Source organism: Triticum urartu, chromosome 7A (genome assembly GCF_056163025.1).
Source record: "Triticum urartu cultivar PI428250 chromosome 7A, HENAU_Tu73, whole genome shotgun sequence".
In the NCBI taxonomy this organism is placed as follows: Eukaryota; Viridiplantae; Streptophyta; class Magnoliopsida; order Poales; family Poaceae; genus Triticum; species Triticum urartu.
The window spans coordinates 28,994,978-29,012,269 of NC_141879.1; the positions used below are offsets into that span (position 1 = coordinate 28,994,978).

The following is a 17,292-nucleotide window of genomic DNA, read 5'->3' on the forward strand; positions in this document are numbered from 1 at the left end:
TTATTAAATATATGAACACTTTTTCTATAACATATTCTAAAATATATGAACACGTATATTCCAAGTTTTAATTTTTACTGTGATTAGAATTTAGAAATGTATTGCAAAATTACAAAAAAAAATAAGAAAATAAGCTAACATGTAAAAATAGGCTGCAGTGATTGCAGCCCATCTAAGCCCCAAGAGCGTGTTCTTACAAAGGATAAATGTGCTTGCAGCCCACCAGACATTGAGCGCAGTTATCCCTTTATATGGACATCAAACACGATTGTGTGGGCACGATTTTTCATATGAATGATCCCTCCATTCCAAAAAATATGGCGGGCAAATATCCAGTGATACCACACCCTAAATGCTCCGATGATACCATTTTAGAAAAATCACGTTTATATGTTTCAAAAAATGGGGGAGAAGGGCCGGCTGATCTCTGTCTGGATTTAATCACAAACAGGTACCATTGTGAGAGGTTCATTTGGGCTGTTGCTCATATACAAGAAGTGCAACGGATCCAGAACGCAGCGGAGGAGCTGAAGCAAGCTTCTGTCTAGAAAGAGCAAGCAACAATGGCAAAAAAGGCCCTTGGTGATGTCGAAGCAAATTTTGCGGAAGCATCAAATTATTATCAAGAAGCCGCTGCGGAAGCGGACGAAGCCACTGCTCTAGTCGCTCTTAATAGTCCATTGGAAGAAGCGCTCCATATCTCTCTCCCTATGCCTTCTTTTCTTTTCGATTTGCCTCGTGATTTTTGTTCTTTCAAGTTCCATTTTGTATTTTTGGTCATTTAAAAAATAAGTCCGTTTCATATAGTTGTTTTCACGAGGCCAATGATACCCTATGTGGATAGGTGGGATAGAAGAGTGGGCATGTGGGCTTCTATCAAAAGATACCGCTATCGCTACGCTCATATATGTCACAGCTGATACTCTCGCATATAAGGTGTGTTAGTTTTTTCAAAAATCAAACTTGTGCATGTTTGATCAAGTTTTCATAAGAATATATTGATATCTATAATACCAAATTCGTATAGTTAGATCCATCATGAAAAGTATTATTATGTTTTACTTATTTTGTATCGTGGATGTTGATATTTTATTCTAGAAGCTTGATCAAACATACATGCTCTTGACTTTCATGGATATTTATGCACCTTATATTCTGAAACGGAGGGAGTATTTCTTTGTACTGTGCATCGACAGATGGGAGCCGACAGTCATATAGAAGCATAGGTGCCGTTTCAGGGTGTTTTTTTTTACGAGATATTGTACTAATTTAGGGTTTTCTGCAAAACAGCAATGCTCCAGCCTCCAACCGTCACTGTCAGTGGGCATAGCGCCATGCTGTCATGCCACGTGAGCGGCGTATGTAGACGAGATTTTTTTTTTACATATATGTCTCATTCATATCATAAAGAACAAAGTACAAATCACGTAAAGACCGACATGACAATACTGAAAAGATAGTAGAACATCTCCGGCACCACCACAGCAGCCACCGAAAAAAAGAATGACGAATCACCACCTCACCCGAGCTCGACGCGGCTCCATCGCTGATATGCAGCTTTGCGGACCTCCAAAGTGGCTCACCAAAAGTGAAGCCCTTGCCGTTGAACGAATCAGACCGGGGCAACACCCCGGACACGCCATCGAATTCCAGATCTGGCACTCCACCACGACTAAGACGCCGAAGGAGGAAACCATACCTTCCATCCACAAACCACGAACCCAGTAGATATTCCGTCTTCCAGATGTCGCCGATGCAGACCACAATCTGCATCCGCTCCTGGACTACCTCCCAAGCTCCGCGTCGACGCTGGAGCAAACGTCGTCGCAACGGCGGAGCCCGAGGGCACAGGTCCACCACAAGGATGCCGCCGCCGCCACACCATCCTTGCTTGAACAGACTGGTTTCCAAATCCATCCCCAACCATAGGACCGATGGCCTCGTCAGAGAAGGATCCGAAGATTCATTATTCAGCGCCGCCATCGCCATCACCGAAATAAAGACGATAAACAACCTAAAAACCTAAACTATAAAGGAGAAAAATCGATCCACACGCATGGATCTGGCGGCCCCCCTCACCATCGACGACCGAGGTCGCCGGCGGAGGGAAGCCGCCGAAGAACGGCGTTGGGAGATTGGCCCTGGCGGCGGCTAGGGTTGCAGCCGCCAGGGACGAGAGGAAAACTGGCGAAGCGTTACATATGACTTATGTAGACGAGAATTGGACCGTGCGTGCACGCTGGGACAGGTTCTGGCACCAATTTTCCGTATTTTTCAACTTTAGCACCAAACTGCACTTGTTGTGCAACTTCATGTAGCACGGTTGTCTTTACAACTTGTTTGTTCCTTCTGTGTGTTTCATTCCACCTACAGTTGGTGCGTTTTTTTTCCTCTGTGTGTTACTTCCTCCTCCTACTAGCCCGCTAGTATCAGGATTTTTAATTCGATTTTTTTCCTATCCTGTTCGTTCCTTTTACCCAGTTTTCTCTTTCCATTTTTTTTCTTTTTTTCTTTTTTTTCCGGTTCTTTTTGGGCTCATGGTGTTTTCACAATCGTTCGGTGTACTTTTAACAGGTTCATCGTGGACTTTGAATTAATTTTCAATGTGTTTTTAAAAAAAGTTCACCCTACATTAAAACAGTTTGCCGTGCACTTCAAAAGTTTACATCGTGTATTTAAAAATATATTATATGCATATTTAAAAAACAGATAAAAAATCACGTTAATGTCAACAAATATCATGAACAAGGATTATGTAGCGACAGAAAATGAAAGCTCAATGCAGCGCGTGACATGGCAAACCGTGCCCTTCCTGAGTAGTCACATGTTCCTGAAATAAAAATCACAAATCGCAAGTTCTTGGAAAAAAAATAGATACCCCTGCATCTTCACATCAACATGAACATATGGCCTATGGCTACCAGAATGTTAAAAGTAATTGACTGAATCTACTGGTTCTACTCCCTCCAATCCGAATTGATTGACGCAACCTCTATACAATATATGCTGAGGCAAATCTTCACATGCAGCTCAGACGCCCAATGCCGCTACTTTAGAAATTCAGTCCCAAAGCAATCTCAAGCATCCCAGCAAGTTGGAGGTAATTATGAACTTGATAGCAATGTCCTTACATTGTTAAAGGTGAAAGTTGAAGATGAAAAGCATATAAAAAATGACTTAGACCTACCCATGGATAGTATGAAATGCATAGACGGAACCCGGCCTTGTTGTCACAAGATATTTATGTACATTTTCACTAAAAGAAAGATGTTTATGTACGTTTGGGAGCATACATATATGAAGCAGACAAAACGTTGTTATCGTCCAAATGTGAAGCAGATAAGCAGATAGAAGGAGCCACAACTGACGAGAAACGGACAAGGAGAAAAAAAAACTCAAAATTGGATAACTGCACCCCCATGTCCATGTCAGCAGATTTGGTAAATGGCGCTATCAAGCACTGCCAAAGTATCTTCAATGAAAGTGAGCAGATCATCCTTACATTGATGCAGAAAAAAATAGAACAGGGATTAGATAGTGACAGGAAACGGAAGCTCTAATGCAGCACGTGACGCACCAAACTTTTTAGAGTGCACAGATCGATCCTTCGCAAGTTCTCAGAAGAACAAAAAGATGTCCCTGCATCTTCAGCAACATTGAACATATGGCCTATGGCTACCAGAATGCTAATGTAATTGACTGAATCTACTGGTTCTTCCTAGTTTAAAACTTTAAATGCTGGGGCAAATCTTCACATGCAACTAAGACATCTAATGCTGCTACTTACCATAAAAAGAGAATCTAATGCTGCTACTTACCATAAAAAGAGAATCTAATGCTGCTATTTACCATAAAAAGAGAATCTTATGCTGCTACTTAGAAAACCACTTCAGAAGTAGAGGGACTCCAAGCATCCCAGCACAGCTGGAGATCATTGTAAACTTGAGACTAGAGTGATTGCCTTACATTGCTAAAGGTGAAAAGCAAAGTAAACATGCTTAGACGGTTGGAGTCCCTCTAATTGTAAAATGCACAGATGCAACCCATAGTCTTCATGTTATTCCACCATTTGCAGCCGGATATCCTAATGGCCATAATGTACTCGTACCATACAAACATTTCCTGAGTTTTACAACTTACAACAACAGGCGGGTGGATCAGCGGCATATATCCCTCTTAGGTGCAGGAACTTCAAGCCAGACCAAAATTTAGGGGCGACTGTCTGCACCGACAGTCCGGCGGCCTCATTCGACGTGATCATCTACTACGGCTTGGTTGTTCGAGAACAATGTCTCCCTTTTCTTGGGGAAACCAGGGGGCTCCATACCTGGGCCTCGGTACTTCAGCTCTGGAGTGGCTCCTCTAAGCCCGGGCTCGGCCGAAACAGGTCGATACGGAATACCGGCTGCCCCTGCATACCTAGTAGGGGACACGTACCTTCTCGGAGCACTTCTCAACGCCCCGCCGCGTAGGTCCACAGCCCTGGTAGCCTCAGCATAGCCTCGGTCAGTAGATCTTGCAGTGGCATCCACATAGCTTCTGTCGCTTGCTCTGGTCGTGCCATCCACATAGCTTCGATCAGCAGCTCTTGTCGTGCTGTCTGCGAATGCTCGCTCACTGGCTGGATGATTCAAGATGCTCCCTGTAGGAGCTGTGACCGAGGTGTTAAACGTCTCCTCCGGTGTCCATCCCAACGAATCCTTCTTCTTCACATAGACTTGCCAGATGCCAATCAAGAAGAGGAGGAAGAGCAGCGCCGGGCCACTCCACACAACAGCATTGCTCTCCGGCTTGTACACCGGGAAGTTGGAACGGTATATGGCGATGTAACCATCCCCAAGCCCCAAGATGACGAGCTTCTCACGGTCCGCGGCAATAAGAGGTTTCCCAGCTGGTGCGGCTGACATGACGGCGCTAGAACCCGCAAACACAGCCTTGATGTCCCTAATGGCAGTGGTGAACAGCGGCCGGGGCGCCCCGACCCTCCCATAGTACTGAGACGAGGTGTTGTACACCATGATCTTGTCCTGGCTGGCCACCAAGAGGTAACCTTTGATGGTCTGTATCGCAACAGGGCTGTCGACCTCCGCCTTCTTGACGGCCCGGACCCGGCACTTGAGGTTGGCAACGTCGCCCATGAGCAGGACGTGCACGAGGTCGCCGGCGTCGGTGAAGCCGTAGGCCTTGAAGCGCTCGGAAGGGTCGAAGGAGTAGGACCTGGGGCGGGAGCCGTTGAGCGCCTCGGCGAGGCCCTCGCAGGGCGTCTCCCGGACGGTCATGGAGCGGAGGTCGAGCGAGGCGGCGCCGGCCTCGGTGAGGAAGAGGAGGCGCTGCTTGACGAAGGCGAGCGGCGTGGAGGAGGCGATGGCGGTGCCGTAGAGCGTGCCGTTCTCGGTGAAGACGCGGATGCGGCGGCCGGCGTCGCAGGAGAGCACGTAGCGGGACCGCCCCGCGTGGTGCGCCTCGAGGTGGAGGACCGGGGCGCCGTCGAGGCCGCGCACGAGGAGCCGCGAGGAGGCCGCGGCGAGGGTGAGCCAGTCGTCGCCGTGCGGGGAGGACTCGGTGAGCCGGTGCGCCGCGATGGAGCCGTCCGCGTGGCCCGCGAAGAGCAGGCAGTCGGCGCGGCGCGGGGAGAGGTAGGCGAGCAGGGCGGTCACCGGGGAGGATGGGCTGGAGGAGGACTCGCCGGGGGGCAGGCCGAGCTCGAGCAGCGCGTCCCCCGCGGCGGAGAAGACGAAGACGCGGCCGAGGGAGTCGCCGACGGCGAAGTACTTGGTGAGGCCGTCGGCGTCCTCGTAGGGCAGCGCGGCCTGGGCGGCCGCGTGCGCGCCGTCCCCGAGCCGCACGGCCGCGGCGAAGACGAACCGCTCGGACCACAAAGGCCGGCGCTTGGTCACCGCCACGCCCTGCGGGGCCCGCCGCCCCGCTCCGCCCCCGCCCGGCGCCTCCTCCGCCACGGCGTCGGAGACCGCCACCTCCTCCTGCTGCTGCTGCTGCGGCTGCGCGGGCGGGGGCGGCCCCGGGCCCGCGGATCTGGCGAGCGCGGCCTCCAGCGCGCGCACGGACCTGGCGAGCGACTCCGCGACCGCCTCCAGCCGCGCGAGCTGCCCCAGCATCCCCGCCTCCGCCGTCTCCTCCCCAACCACCACCTCCGACGCCGGCCCCTCCCCCGACGCGGCGGCGGCGACGGCGACGAGCAGGAGGAGGAGCGCGGCGGGGGCGCGGTGGGCCATGGCTGTCAGCGGGTGGGGGGGCAGGGTTTTGGGTGCGCGTAGTGCAGGGAGGTCGGGATTGGCTCGAGTAGCGGGGGTGGATCTGCTCTCGGGGAGAGTGGCAGTGGCACGGGAGGGCCATCCCTCGGCGGGCCCGCACGTCAGGCACGGGGCGACGCCTGTGGGCCCCGCGGGTCAGCCGGTAGCCTCGCGTCTTTTATTTTGGTTTCGTTTGCGTGCGCAGGTGCAATGCAATGGACGAGAGGATCGTTGTGACTGTAAAAGAGAGGAAAATCTACGTTTTCACTTCATTACATTTATTATTACTTGACCTCCATCTGGTTTCTGCTACTACCTCCGTTTCAGTTTACAAATCCTACGCGTATACTTAGGTTGCCAATTTTATCACCCTAATATAAACTATATAACATAAAAATTATATCATTTGAAAATAGAACATCTAAAGTTTATATTGATATATTTTTTGTAATATATGACTTGTATTACAATTATTGTGGCTGTAAACGTAGAGAGGATGTAATTGGCAATACTACTAGTAATTGTGGATCGTTGTGGCTGTAAAAGAGAGGAAAATCTACGTTTTCACTTCATTACAATTATTTACTTGACCTCCATCTGGTTTTGGCGTACTACTAGTAATTGTAGTAACTCTACGTTTTCGCTTCACTACATTTACTTGAACGTCGTCTTTTTATTTTTTTGCATGTGATTAAGAGGGGATGAAGAGAGAAAAAGGGGAAGTGATAATTTGGTCCGGAATGTGTCGAGATGATGTTGCGGATGTTTGGGCAGCCTCATTTCTTCACCATATATGAGTTAGGTTTGGAATGCTCGAACATATGAGGGAAGTTTGAAAAGTCTTGCTGGACGGGCTTTTCTGTGCCCGATCGAGTGAGGACTATCCATCTCGATATGTGAGAGTTTTGAGGAGTGTGGTGAGATGCTTTTAAGGCAACTCTAACCGATCCTTTGTCCGGTGTTAGAGAAGGATAAATTCGTTTATCCTCCTCTAGCACGCACCTAGTCAATCCCCAATAGCCGTTAGCGGAGGATAAATTATTCTCCAGCGTCAATCCCACCCCTATTTTTACTCCGCCGCTACCACTTGGAGCATAACTCTCGCGTATTTATATCCCCCCCCCCCTCCCCACCGCCACTACCTCTTCGCCGGTGACCGCTTGCCGGCCCTAGTCGCTACAGCGTTGCCTCCCTTGGCCCTCGTCGCCGTTCTGCCAGACGCCCAGGCCGTTCGTCCACCATCGCCGTTGCCGGAATCGAGGTGAAATGTCGTCGTCGTCGCCATAACCGATTCGACGGATTGATTCACTTTTTCTTCCTCTTTAGAGGCCGCCGCTCCCTGACCTTGCTTCCATGCCGCTGCACGTCATTTTCAGGCTTCGCCACCCGCCGGTTTGGCTGAAACGGCGGTAGCTGGCTGGTGCATCACTACCACACCACAAGTGTTCGACGAATTACCTAGATGAGTTTTTTCATTCGTTTCTTTTTGAACCGAACCATTTAGATTGAACCTAGCCGTTTGAATTGTAGTTGAAGAGGTTGAGATGAGGGCCGTGCCAAGATCATGAGACTACTTTGCTCCGAAGCCAACCTGCTTGCAACTACTCGGTCAATGGGCACAACTACTCGATGGGGTTAGTACCTTGCGATGGCATCTATCCACCATGGCCTCATTGATCTTATTGAGCATCACTGGCAACGTCATAGTGCTTCCTAGTTGTTCTATCACGTGTTATTTGCTACATTTGGACCATTCAGTGTGTACATATTTGAATAATTTAGTTTGTAAACTCTGAATTTGATTTATAAACTATATTCGTGATTGGCTTGAACATTCGTATTTATGTTTAGTTTCTATATATGTGCTAATATGTAGTTGCAATGTACACTAGAATTGCATAAGTTTAGAAAAAATGAAACTTTACGTCGTTATATATAAGGAGTGGAGTAAAACTTAGTGGAGTTATCAATACTTTGATCACTATACCGGTTATCCTCGTTATCGGTTTTGTTTTCTTTACTTGTGTCTGTGTTCCGCCATCCCGTGATCATAACCACCAGTGTCTGACCAGACGATAAAGATACAATAACACCAAGTGTCCTAGAGGGTATCTCTCTACCGTGAGAGGATCCCAATCTTGAACTATCGATATCAAGACATATTTTTCCAGTATACCCGTAAGTCACCTTTATTCACATCAAGTTACGGAGTGACATTCAGGTCCTGTTTGGTTCGACTGTGAATTTCTAAAAGCAGATGTGAAAAATCTGTTGTGGAAAAACAGCTGTGGAAAATCTAATGTGAAAAAGATATAGGTCATTTGGCAAACCAGCTGATACAGCTTTTTCAGATTTTGGCCCGTAGCGGAATCAGATTTTGGAAAGCACGTCCTGGACTGCTTCCGCTTTTGGTTCAGATTTTGGCAGCGGATTTCCGGAATCCGATTCTGCTGGGTTCGCCCTTTGGTTCAGATTCTACTGCGCGGCAGAGGAATCTGTCGATAAAAGCTGAACCAAATAGGGCCACAGTAACCCCAAAGTAACCATACGGTATGTTGATATACAATATTCTCATGGTCTAAGGAACTAGGCAATTATGAAAAAGTTATATGAAATTACCGATAACATAACAACAAAAACATCTCTCACTAATTCATATGTTGGGTCCGTAGTAAAAAAAAATCATAAGTTGGGTCTATCCAACGACAATGGTGTTCTCAATTATTGATAGCATCCTAACAATGCTCATGATCAGGAAAACAATATCATCATCAATACATGAGCTATTCTTTGAGGCAAGACTAGCACTGGTAGAAAAAGGGCCTATAGTTCCGGTTCGTAAGGGCCTTTAGTCCCGGTTCCGGAATCGGGACTAAAGTGTCGGTACTAATACCTCCCCCCTTTAGTCCCGGTTCAATCCAGAACCAGGACTAAAGGCCCTCCACGTGGGCAGTGCGCAGAGCCCAGTCAGGAGACCCTTTGGTCCCGGTTGGTGGCACCAACCGGGACCAATAGGCATCCACGCGTCAGCACTTCTGTGGCTGGGGTTTTTGTTTTTTTTTGAAAGGGGGAGGGGGGTTGGGGGTTTTGGGGGGTTAATTTAGGTGTTTCATATATTGTGTTAGCTAGTTATAATTAATAGAGAGAAGTGTCCTCTGTTATGTCCGTGCTTGGTCGACGCTACGTACTATACATACGTATATAGAGAGGACTAGACACGCTAGCTAGCTAGTAAGCAAACGAAGGAAACAGAAGATCGTCATGAACATATATGCATATATATAGAGAGAAGTGATATCGACCACCTCTCCTTCTTCGAGAGATTGGTCGAACAACAAGTTCTCGTATATCTATCTGACACTACCGGCTACATATATACAATAATTATCTCTTACAAATATAATCATACGGACTCAGGGTCCACATAGAATTCTCCATCTTCAGGGATCACGTGGTCAAGAAAGAATGCCGCCAATTCCTCTTGAATTGCTTGCATGCGAGCTGGTGCTAGGAGTTCATCCCGCTTCCGAAACATCTAATTTGAAGAAGGGGGTCAATACATATATATATAAATGAATGAAACTCAACACAAATGATGGTAATAAAATAAAATTGTGAATGTTGTTATTTACATACTTCATATTGTTCGTTAGAGTACCCGCCCCGCTCACAGGTCGTGTGGCGGATGGACTCGCAGATGTAGTATCCACAGAAATCATTCCCTTGTTCCTGCCACAACCACTTTACAAGAAATAGAGGTCAATCAAACTGATAAGCAAGAATGCTAAATGGTATTGATGAAACTAGCGCTTGAATCACTAGGAGATGCGCGGAACATGCTACTATAGTACTTACTTTCGGGTGTCTAAATTCCAGCTCCTTCGGCAGTCCTGGAACTGTTTTGGTGAATTTTCTCCAAACCCTGCCGGACAAAGAAAACAATTACTTGATATCAGGAAATGAACAAAGTTGCTGATATGGTGGATAATGATCGATTTAACTTACTTCTTGAGGATTTCAGTCATGTCCGCATACTCCTTGGGATCTTTTCGTTTAGAGTCCAAGACGGTTACTACTCCCTGCTCAAGCTTAATCTCTAGGAGAATATAGTGAAAACTGCACACACATGCATAACTCATGAATTACATTACTATAACCTTGACTAATATATAAGGGAAACCGAATACGCACAAGACAGTAACACTCACCTGAAGTTGTAAGGAAAGAGTATTATATCTTTGTTTTGATTTATTACGAACGATCGTAGCAAGTTGGCCTCGGTAGCTGCGGCATGAAGTTTAACCTGAGTTGCATCTATGAGATATGTGTTAATGAACCCAATATCACCGACTTGTCTTTTCTTCAATTCGACGATCTTCAATCTGCGTAATATAGTGAGGATGATTATAAATACATGCAATGAAAGAGCTAAGCTATATAGAGAAACTTAATGACAGAAGTAGTACTACTTATAGACAGTAGCAGGCGACCGTTGTTTTATCGAGGGCCAATTGATTGAAAAACTGATAGAACTCCTCAAATGGAACAGGCAACAGATCAATTCCAACGAGGTCATGCTCCTTTTTAACTTTCACATACAAAGTACTCCTCCCCCCAGAGTCTCTGCAGATTTTCAAGTACCAATCATGCAATCTTCGCATCATCGTTGATAGAGATCTTTCATCTTTGACGAGAGGCTTCCCGTACTCGTATCTTTGTATCTGCACCTCCATGGGTTCATAATGTACTTCGTCGGGCAGGTAATCTGCAAGATTGCTATAACCGGGCACCATCCTCGGATCATTATCGACGTTGTGGCTAGGCACCTTGAGCGGGGGGCACGATTACTTCGCTTGTTCGCCGAGCTGGGCAATTTGTTTCCCAGCTCGTCGTTCTTTCAGCCTTTGATCACTGACAGTACTTCCCGACCGCTCCGCTTCGGCAAATTCCTTTCCAATAATGCGGTCATAGTTTCCTTTCGGCGGATCAGACTTCGGTGGTTTTGTCAGGGCAGCCAGAGTGCGCTTCACTTTCACCCGATCTACCTTCTCCTCCGGAGGTGGATGTTTCTTTGCTTTCGCCCCTTCAAAGAAGTTCCTCACTTCTTCTCGCGCGATCTCGGCGTTCTCCTCCAGGGTCCTCTCATATGGTAACTTCTCTGGAGTCTTCAGAGAAGGACCGAATCTGTATGTCCTCCCGCCTCTGGTTGTACTGCTAGACGCCGACCGAGCAGACGGGGCGGTTGTCTTCTTTACTTGCTTAAGCGGCGGAGGAGAAGGACTACGACGCGCCGGAGCAGCTGGAGCGGCGGTAGGTCTCTTCCGCCCTTGCTGACGAGGCGGAGAAGGAGGAGGCTGGCTGTTCGGGCGCGTCGGCGCAGGCGGAGAAGGAGGCGGAGTGCCGCCACGCGCCGGAGAAGGAGCCGGCCGAGGGCCCTGATCGTCACTCGCCGGAGGAGGAGGCGGTGGAGGCGGAGTGCCCTGACTCGCTGGAGGAGGAGGAGGAGGCGGTGGCGTCCAGTTCGGAAGGTTGATGAGCTCCTTCCGCCATAGGCATGGAGTCTTCAGAGCAGACCCCAGCCGAGTCTCCCCTTCACCGGTAGGGTGGTCAAGCTGGAGGTCCTCAAATCCCTCCGTTATCTCATCCACCATCACCCTAGCATATCCTTCTGGAATCGGCCGGTAGTGAAAAGTTGCGCCGGGTTCAGTAGGATAAACAGAGCCAACAGCCGCCTTGACCTTCAAATTCATCCATTGCGTCATAAGGTGGCAATTTTGAGACTCCGTTATTGTCGGGTTTCGTAGTAATTTCAAAAATTTTCCTACGCACACGCAAGATCATGTGATGCATAGCAACGCGGGGAAGAGTGTTGTCTACGTACCCAACGCAGACCGACTGCGGAAGCGATGACACGACGTAGAGGAAGTAGTCGTACGTCTTCACGATCCAACCGATGAAGCACCGAAACTACGGCACCTCCGAGTTCGAGCACACGTTCAGCTCGATGACGATCCCCGGACTCCGATCCAGCAAAGTGTCGGGGTAGAGTTTCGTCAGCACGACGGCGTGGTGACGATCTTGATGAACTACAGCAGCAGGGCTTCGCCTAAACTCCGCTACAATATTATCGAGGAATATGGTGGCAGGGGGCACCGCACACGGCTAAGGAATAGATCACGTGGATCAACTTGTGTGTCTAGAGGTGTCCCCTGCCTCCGTATATAAAGGAGTAGAGGGGGGAGGCTGGCCGGCCAAGGAGGGAGGCGCAGGAGGAGTCCTACTCCTTCCGGGAGTAGGACTCCCCCCCCCCAATCCTATTCCAAGTAGGATTCCCAAGGGGGGAAAGAGAGAGGGAGACTAGGGGAGGGGGAAGTGGCGCAGCCACCTTGGGCTGCCCCTTTCTCCTTTCCACTAAGGCCCATGAAGGCCCATATGGCTCCCGGGGGGTTCCGGTAACCTCCCGGTAACCCGGTAAAATCCCGATTTCACCCGGAACACTTCCGATGTCCAAACATAGGCTTCCAATATATCAATCTTTACGTCTCGACCATTTCGAGACTCCTCGTCATGTCCATGATCACATCCGGGACTCCGAACAACCTTCAGTACATCAAAATGCATAAACTCATAATGTAACTGTCATCGTAACCTTAAGCGTGCGGACCCTACGGGTTCGAGAACAATGTAGACATGACCGAGACATGTCTCCGGTCAATAACCAATAGCGGGACCTGGATGCCCATATTGGCTCCTACATATTCTACGAAGATCTTTATCGGTCAGACCGCATAACAACATACGTTGTTCCCTTTGTCATCGGTATGTTACTAGCCCGAGATTCGATCGTCGGTATCCAATACCTAGTTCAATCTCGTTATTGGCAAGTCTCTTTACTCGTTCCGTAATACATCATCTCACAACTAACATATTAGTTGTAATGCTTGCAAGGCTTATGTGATGTGTATTACCGAGAGGGCCCAGAGATACCTCTCCGACAATCGGAGTGACAAATCCTAATCTCGAAATACGCCAACCCAACATCTACCTTTGGAGACACCTGTAATGCTCCTTTATAATCACCCAGTTACGTTGTGACGTTTGGTAGCACCCAAAGTGTTCCTCCGGTAAACGGGAGTTGCATAATCTCATAGTCATAGGAACATGTATAAGTCATGAAGAAAGCAATAGCAACATACTAAACGATCGGGTGCTAAGCTAATGGAATGGGTCATGTCAATCAGATCATTCAACTAATGATGTGACCTCGTTAATCAAATAACAACTCATTGTTCATGGTTAGGAAACATAACCATCTTTGATTAACGAGCTAGTCAAGTAGAGGCATACTAGTGACACTTTGTTTGTCTATGTATTCACACATGTATTATGTTTCCGGTTAATACAATTCTAGCATGAATAATAAACATTTATCATGATTATAAGGAAATAAATAATAACTTTATTATTGCCTCTAGGGCATATTTCCTTCAGTCTCCCACTTGCACTAGAGTCAATAATCTAGATTACACTGTAATGATTCTAACACCCATGGAGCTTTGGTGCTGATCATGTTTTGCTCGTGGAAGAGGCTTAGTCAACGGGTCTGCAACATTCAGATCCGTATGTATCTTGCAAATCTCTATGTCTCCCACCTGGACTAGATCCCGGATGGAGTTGAAGCGTCTCTTGATGTGTTTGGTCCTTTGGTGAAATCTGGATTCCTTTGCCAAGGCAATTGCACCAGTATTGTCACAAAAAATTTTCATTGGACCCGATGCATTAGGTATGACACCTAGATCGGATATGAACTCCTTCATCCAGACTCCTTCGTTCGCTGCTTCCGAAGCAGCTATGTACTCCGCTTCACATGTAGATCCCGCTACGACGCTTTGTTTAGAACTGCACCAACTGACAGCTCCACCGTTTAATGTAAACACGTATCCGGTTTGCGATTTAGAATCGTCCAGATCAGTGTCAAAGCTTGCATCAACTTAACCTTTTACGGTGAGCTCTTTGTCACCTCCATATACGAGAAACATATCCTTAGTCCTTTTCAGGTATTTCAGGATGTTCTTGACCGCTGTCCAGTGATCCATTCCTGGATTACTTTGGTACCTCCCTGCTAAACTTATAGCAAGGCACACATCAGGTCTGGTACACAGCATTGCATACATGATAGATCCTATGGCTGATGCATAGGGAACATCTTTCATATTCTCTCTACCTTCTGTAGTGGTCGGGCATTGAGTCTTACTCAACTTCACACCTTGTAACACAGGCAAGAACCCTTTCTTTGCTTGATCCATTTTGAACTTCTTCAAAATTTTGTCAAGGTATGTGCTTTGTGAAAGTCCAATTAAGCGTCTTGATCTATCTCTATAGATCTTAATACCTAATATGTAAGCAGCTTCACCGAGGTCTTTCATTGAAAAACTTTTATTCAAGTATCCCTTTATACTATCCAGAAATTCTATATCATTTCCAATTAGCAATATGTCATCCACATATAATATCAGAAATGCTACAGAGCTCCCACTCACTTTCTTGTAAATACAGGCTTCTCCGAAAGTCTGTATAAAACCAAATGCTTTGATCACACTATCAAAATGTTTATTCCAACTCCGAGAGGCTTGCACCAGTCCATAAATGGATCGCTGGAGCTTGCACACTTTGTTAGCTCCCTTTGGATCGACAAAACCTTCCGGTTGCATCATATACAACTCTTCTTCCAGAAATCCATTCAGGAATGCAGTTTTGACATCCATCTGCCAAATTTCATAATCATAAAATGCGGCAATCGCTAACATGATTCGGACGGACTTAAGCATCGCTACGGGTGAGAAGGTCTCATCGTAGTCAATCCCTTGAACTTGTCGAAAACCTTTCGCGACAAGTCGAGCTTTGTAGACAGTAATATTACCATCAGCGCCAGTCTTCTTCTTGAAGATCCATTTATTCTCAATTGCTTGCCGATCAACAGGCAAGTCAACCAAAGTCCATACTTTGTTCTCATACATGGATCCCATCTCAGATTTCATGGCTTCAAGCCACTTTGCGGAATCTGGGCTCACCATCGCTTCTTCATAGTTCGTAGGTTCATCATGATCTAGTAGCATGACTTCCAGAACTGGATTACCGTACCACTCTGGTGCGGATCTTACTCTGGTTGATCTACGAGGTTCAGTAGTATCTTGTTCTGAAGTTTCATGATCATTATCATTAACTTCCTCACTTATTGGTGTAGGTGTCGCAGAAACAATTTTCTGTGATGTACTACTTTCCAACAAGGGAGCAGGTACAGTTACCTCGTCAAGTTCTACTTTCCTCCCACTCACTTCTTTCGAGAGAAACTTCTTCTCAAGAAAGTTTCCGAATTTAGCAACAAAAGTCTTGCCTTCGGATCTGTGATAGAAGGTGTATCCAATAGTTTCCTTTGGATATCCTATGAAGACACATTTCTCCGATTTGGGTTCGAGCTTATCAGGTTGAAGCTTTTTCACATAAGCATCGCAGCCCCAAACTTTAAGAAACGACAACTTTGGTTTCTTGCCAAACCACAGTTCATAAGGCGTCGTCTCAACGGATTTTGATGGTGCCCTATTTAACGTGAATGCGGCCGTCTCTAGAGCATAACCCCAAAATGATAGCGGTAAATCAGTAAGAGACATCATAGATCGCACCATATCTAGTAAAGTACGATTACGACGTTCGGACACACCATTACGTTGTGGTGTTCCGGGTGGCATGAGTTGCGAAACTATTCCACAGTTTTTCAAATGTACACCAAACTCGTAACTCAAATATTCTCCTCCACGATCAGATCGTAGAAACTTTATTTTCTTGTTACGATGATTTTCAACTTCACTCTGAAATTCTTTGAACTTTTCAAATGTTTTAGACTTATGTTTCATTAAGTAGATATACCCATATCTGCTTAAATCACCTGTGAAGGTGAGAAAATAACGATATCCGCCACGAGCCTCAATATTCATCGGACCACATACATCGGTATGTATGATTTCCAAAAAATCTGTTGCTCTCTCCATAGTACCGGAGAACGGTGTTTTAGTCATCTTGCCCATGAGGCACGGTTCGCAAGTACCAAGTGATTCATAATCAAGTGGTTCCAAAAGTCCATCAGTATGGAGTTTCTTCATGCGCTTTATACCGATATGACCTAAACGACAGTGCCACAAATAAGTTGCACTTTCATTATCAACTCTGCATCTTTTGGCTTCAACATTATGAATATGTGTATTACTACTATCGAGATTCAATAAGAATAGACCACTCTTCAAGGGTGCATGACCATAAAAGATATTACTCATATAAATAGAACAACCATTATTCTCTGATTTAAATGAATAACCGTCTCGCATTAAACAAGATCCAGATATAATGTTCATGCTCAACGCTGGCACCAAATAACAATTATTTAGGTCTAATATTAATCCCGAAGGTAGATGTAGAGGTAGCGTGCCGACCGCGATCACATCGACTTTGGAACCGTTTCCCACGCGCATCGTCACCTCGTCCTTAGCCAATCTTCGCTTAATCCGTAGCCCCTGTTTCGAGTTGCAAATATTAGCAACAGAACCAGTATCAAATACCCAGGTGCTACTGCGAGCATTAGTAAGGTACACATCAATAACATGTATATCACATTACCTTTGTTCACTTTGCCATCCTTCTTATCCACCAAATACTTGGGGCAGTTCCGCTTCCAGTGACCAGTCTGCTTGCAGTAGAAGCACTCAGTTTCAGGCTTAGGTCCAGACTTGGGTTTCTTCTCTTGAGCAACAACTGGCTTGCTGTTCTTTTTGAAGTTCCCCTTCTTCTTTCCTTTGCCCTTTTTCTTGAAATTAGTGGTCTTGTTGACCATCAACACTTGATGCTCTTTCTTGATTTCTACCTCCGCAGCTTTCAGCATCGCGAAGAGCTCGGGAATAGTCTTGTTCATCCCTTGCATATTATAGTTCATCACGAAGCTCTTGTAGCTTGGTGGCAGTGATTGGAGAATTCTGTCAATGACGCAATCATC

At 46.7% G+C, this 17,292-nt stretch overlaps 1 protein-coding gene across 1 annotated transcript; it reads right to left on the bottom strand.

The window, feature by feature from the left end:
- Window positions 1-4,035: 4,035 nt before the first annotated feature.
- On the bottom strand, window positions 4,036-6,299 carry LOC125518652 (putative membrane protein At1g75140). Its single transcript, XM_048683471.2, has one exon. It carries the CDS (start codon window positions 6,231-6,233, stop codon window positions 4,245-4,247), a length of 1,989 nt encoding a protein of 662 aa, XP_048539428.1. The 5' UTR covers window positions 6,234-6,299; the 3' UTR covers window positions 4,036-4,244.
- Window positions 6,300-17,292: the final 10,993 nt, after the last annotated feature.

What these genes read in the sequence shown, in the direction of transcription:
- LOC125518652 (XM_048683471.2), bottom strand. Translation starts at nt 6,233, where the DNA reads ATGGCCCACCGCGCCCCCGCCGCGCTCCTCCTCCTGCTCGTCGCCGTC.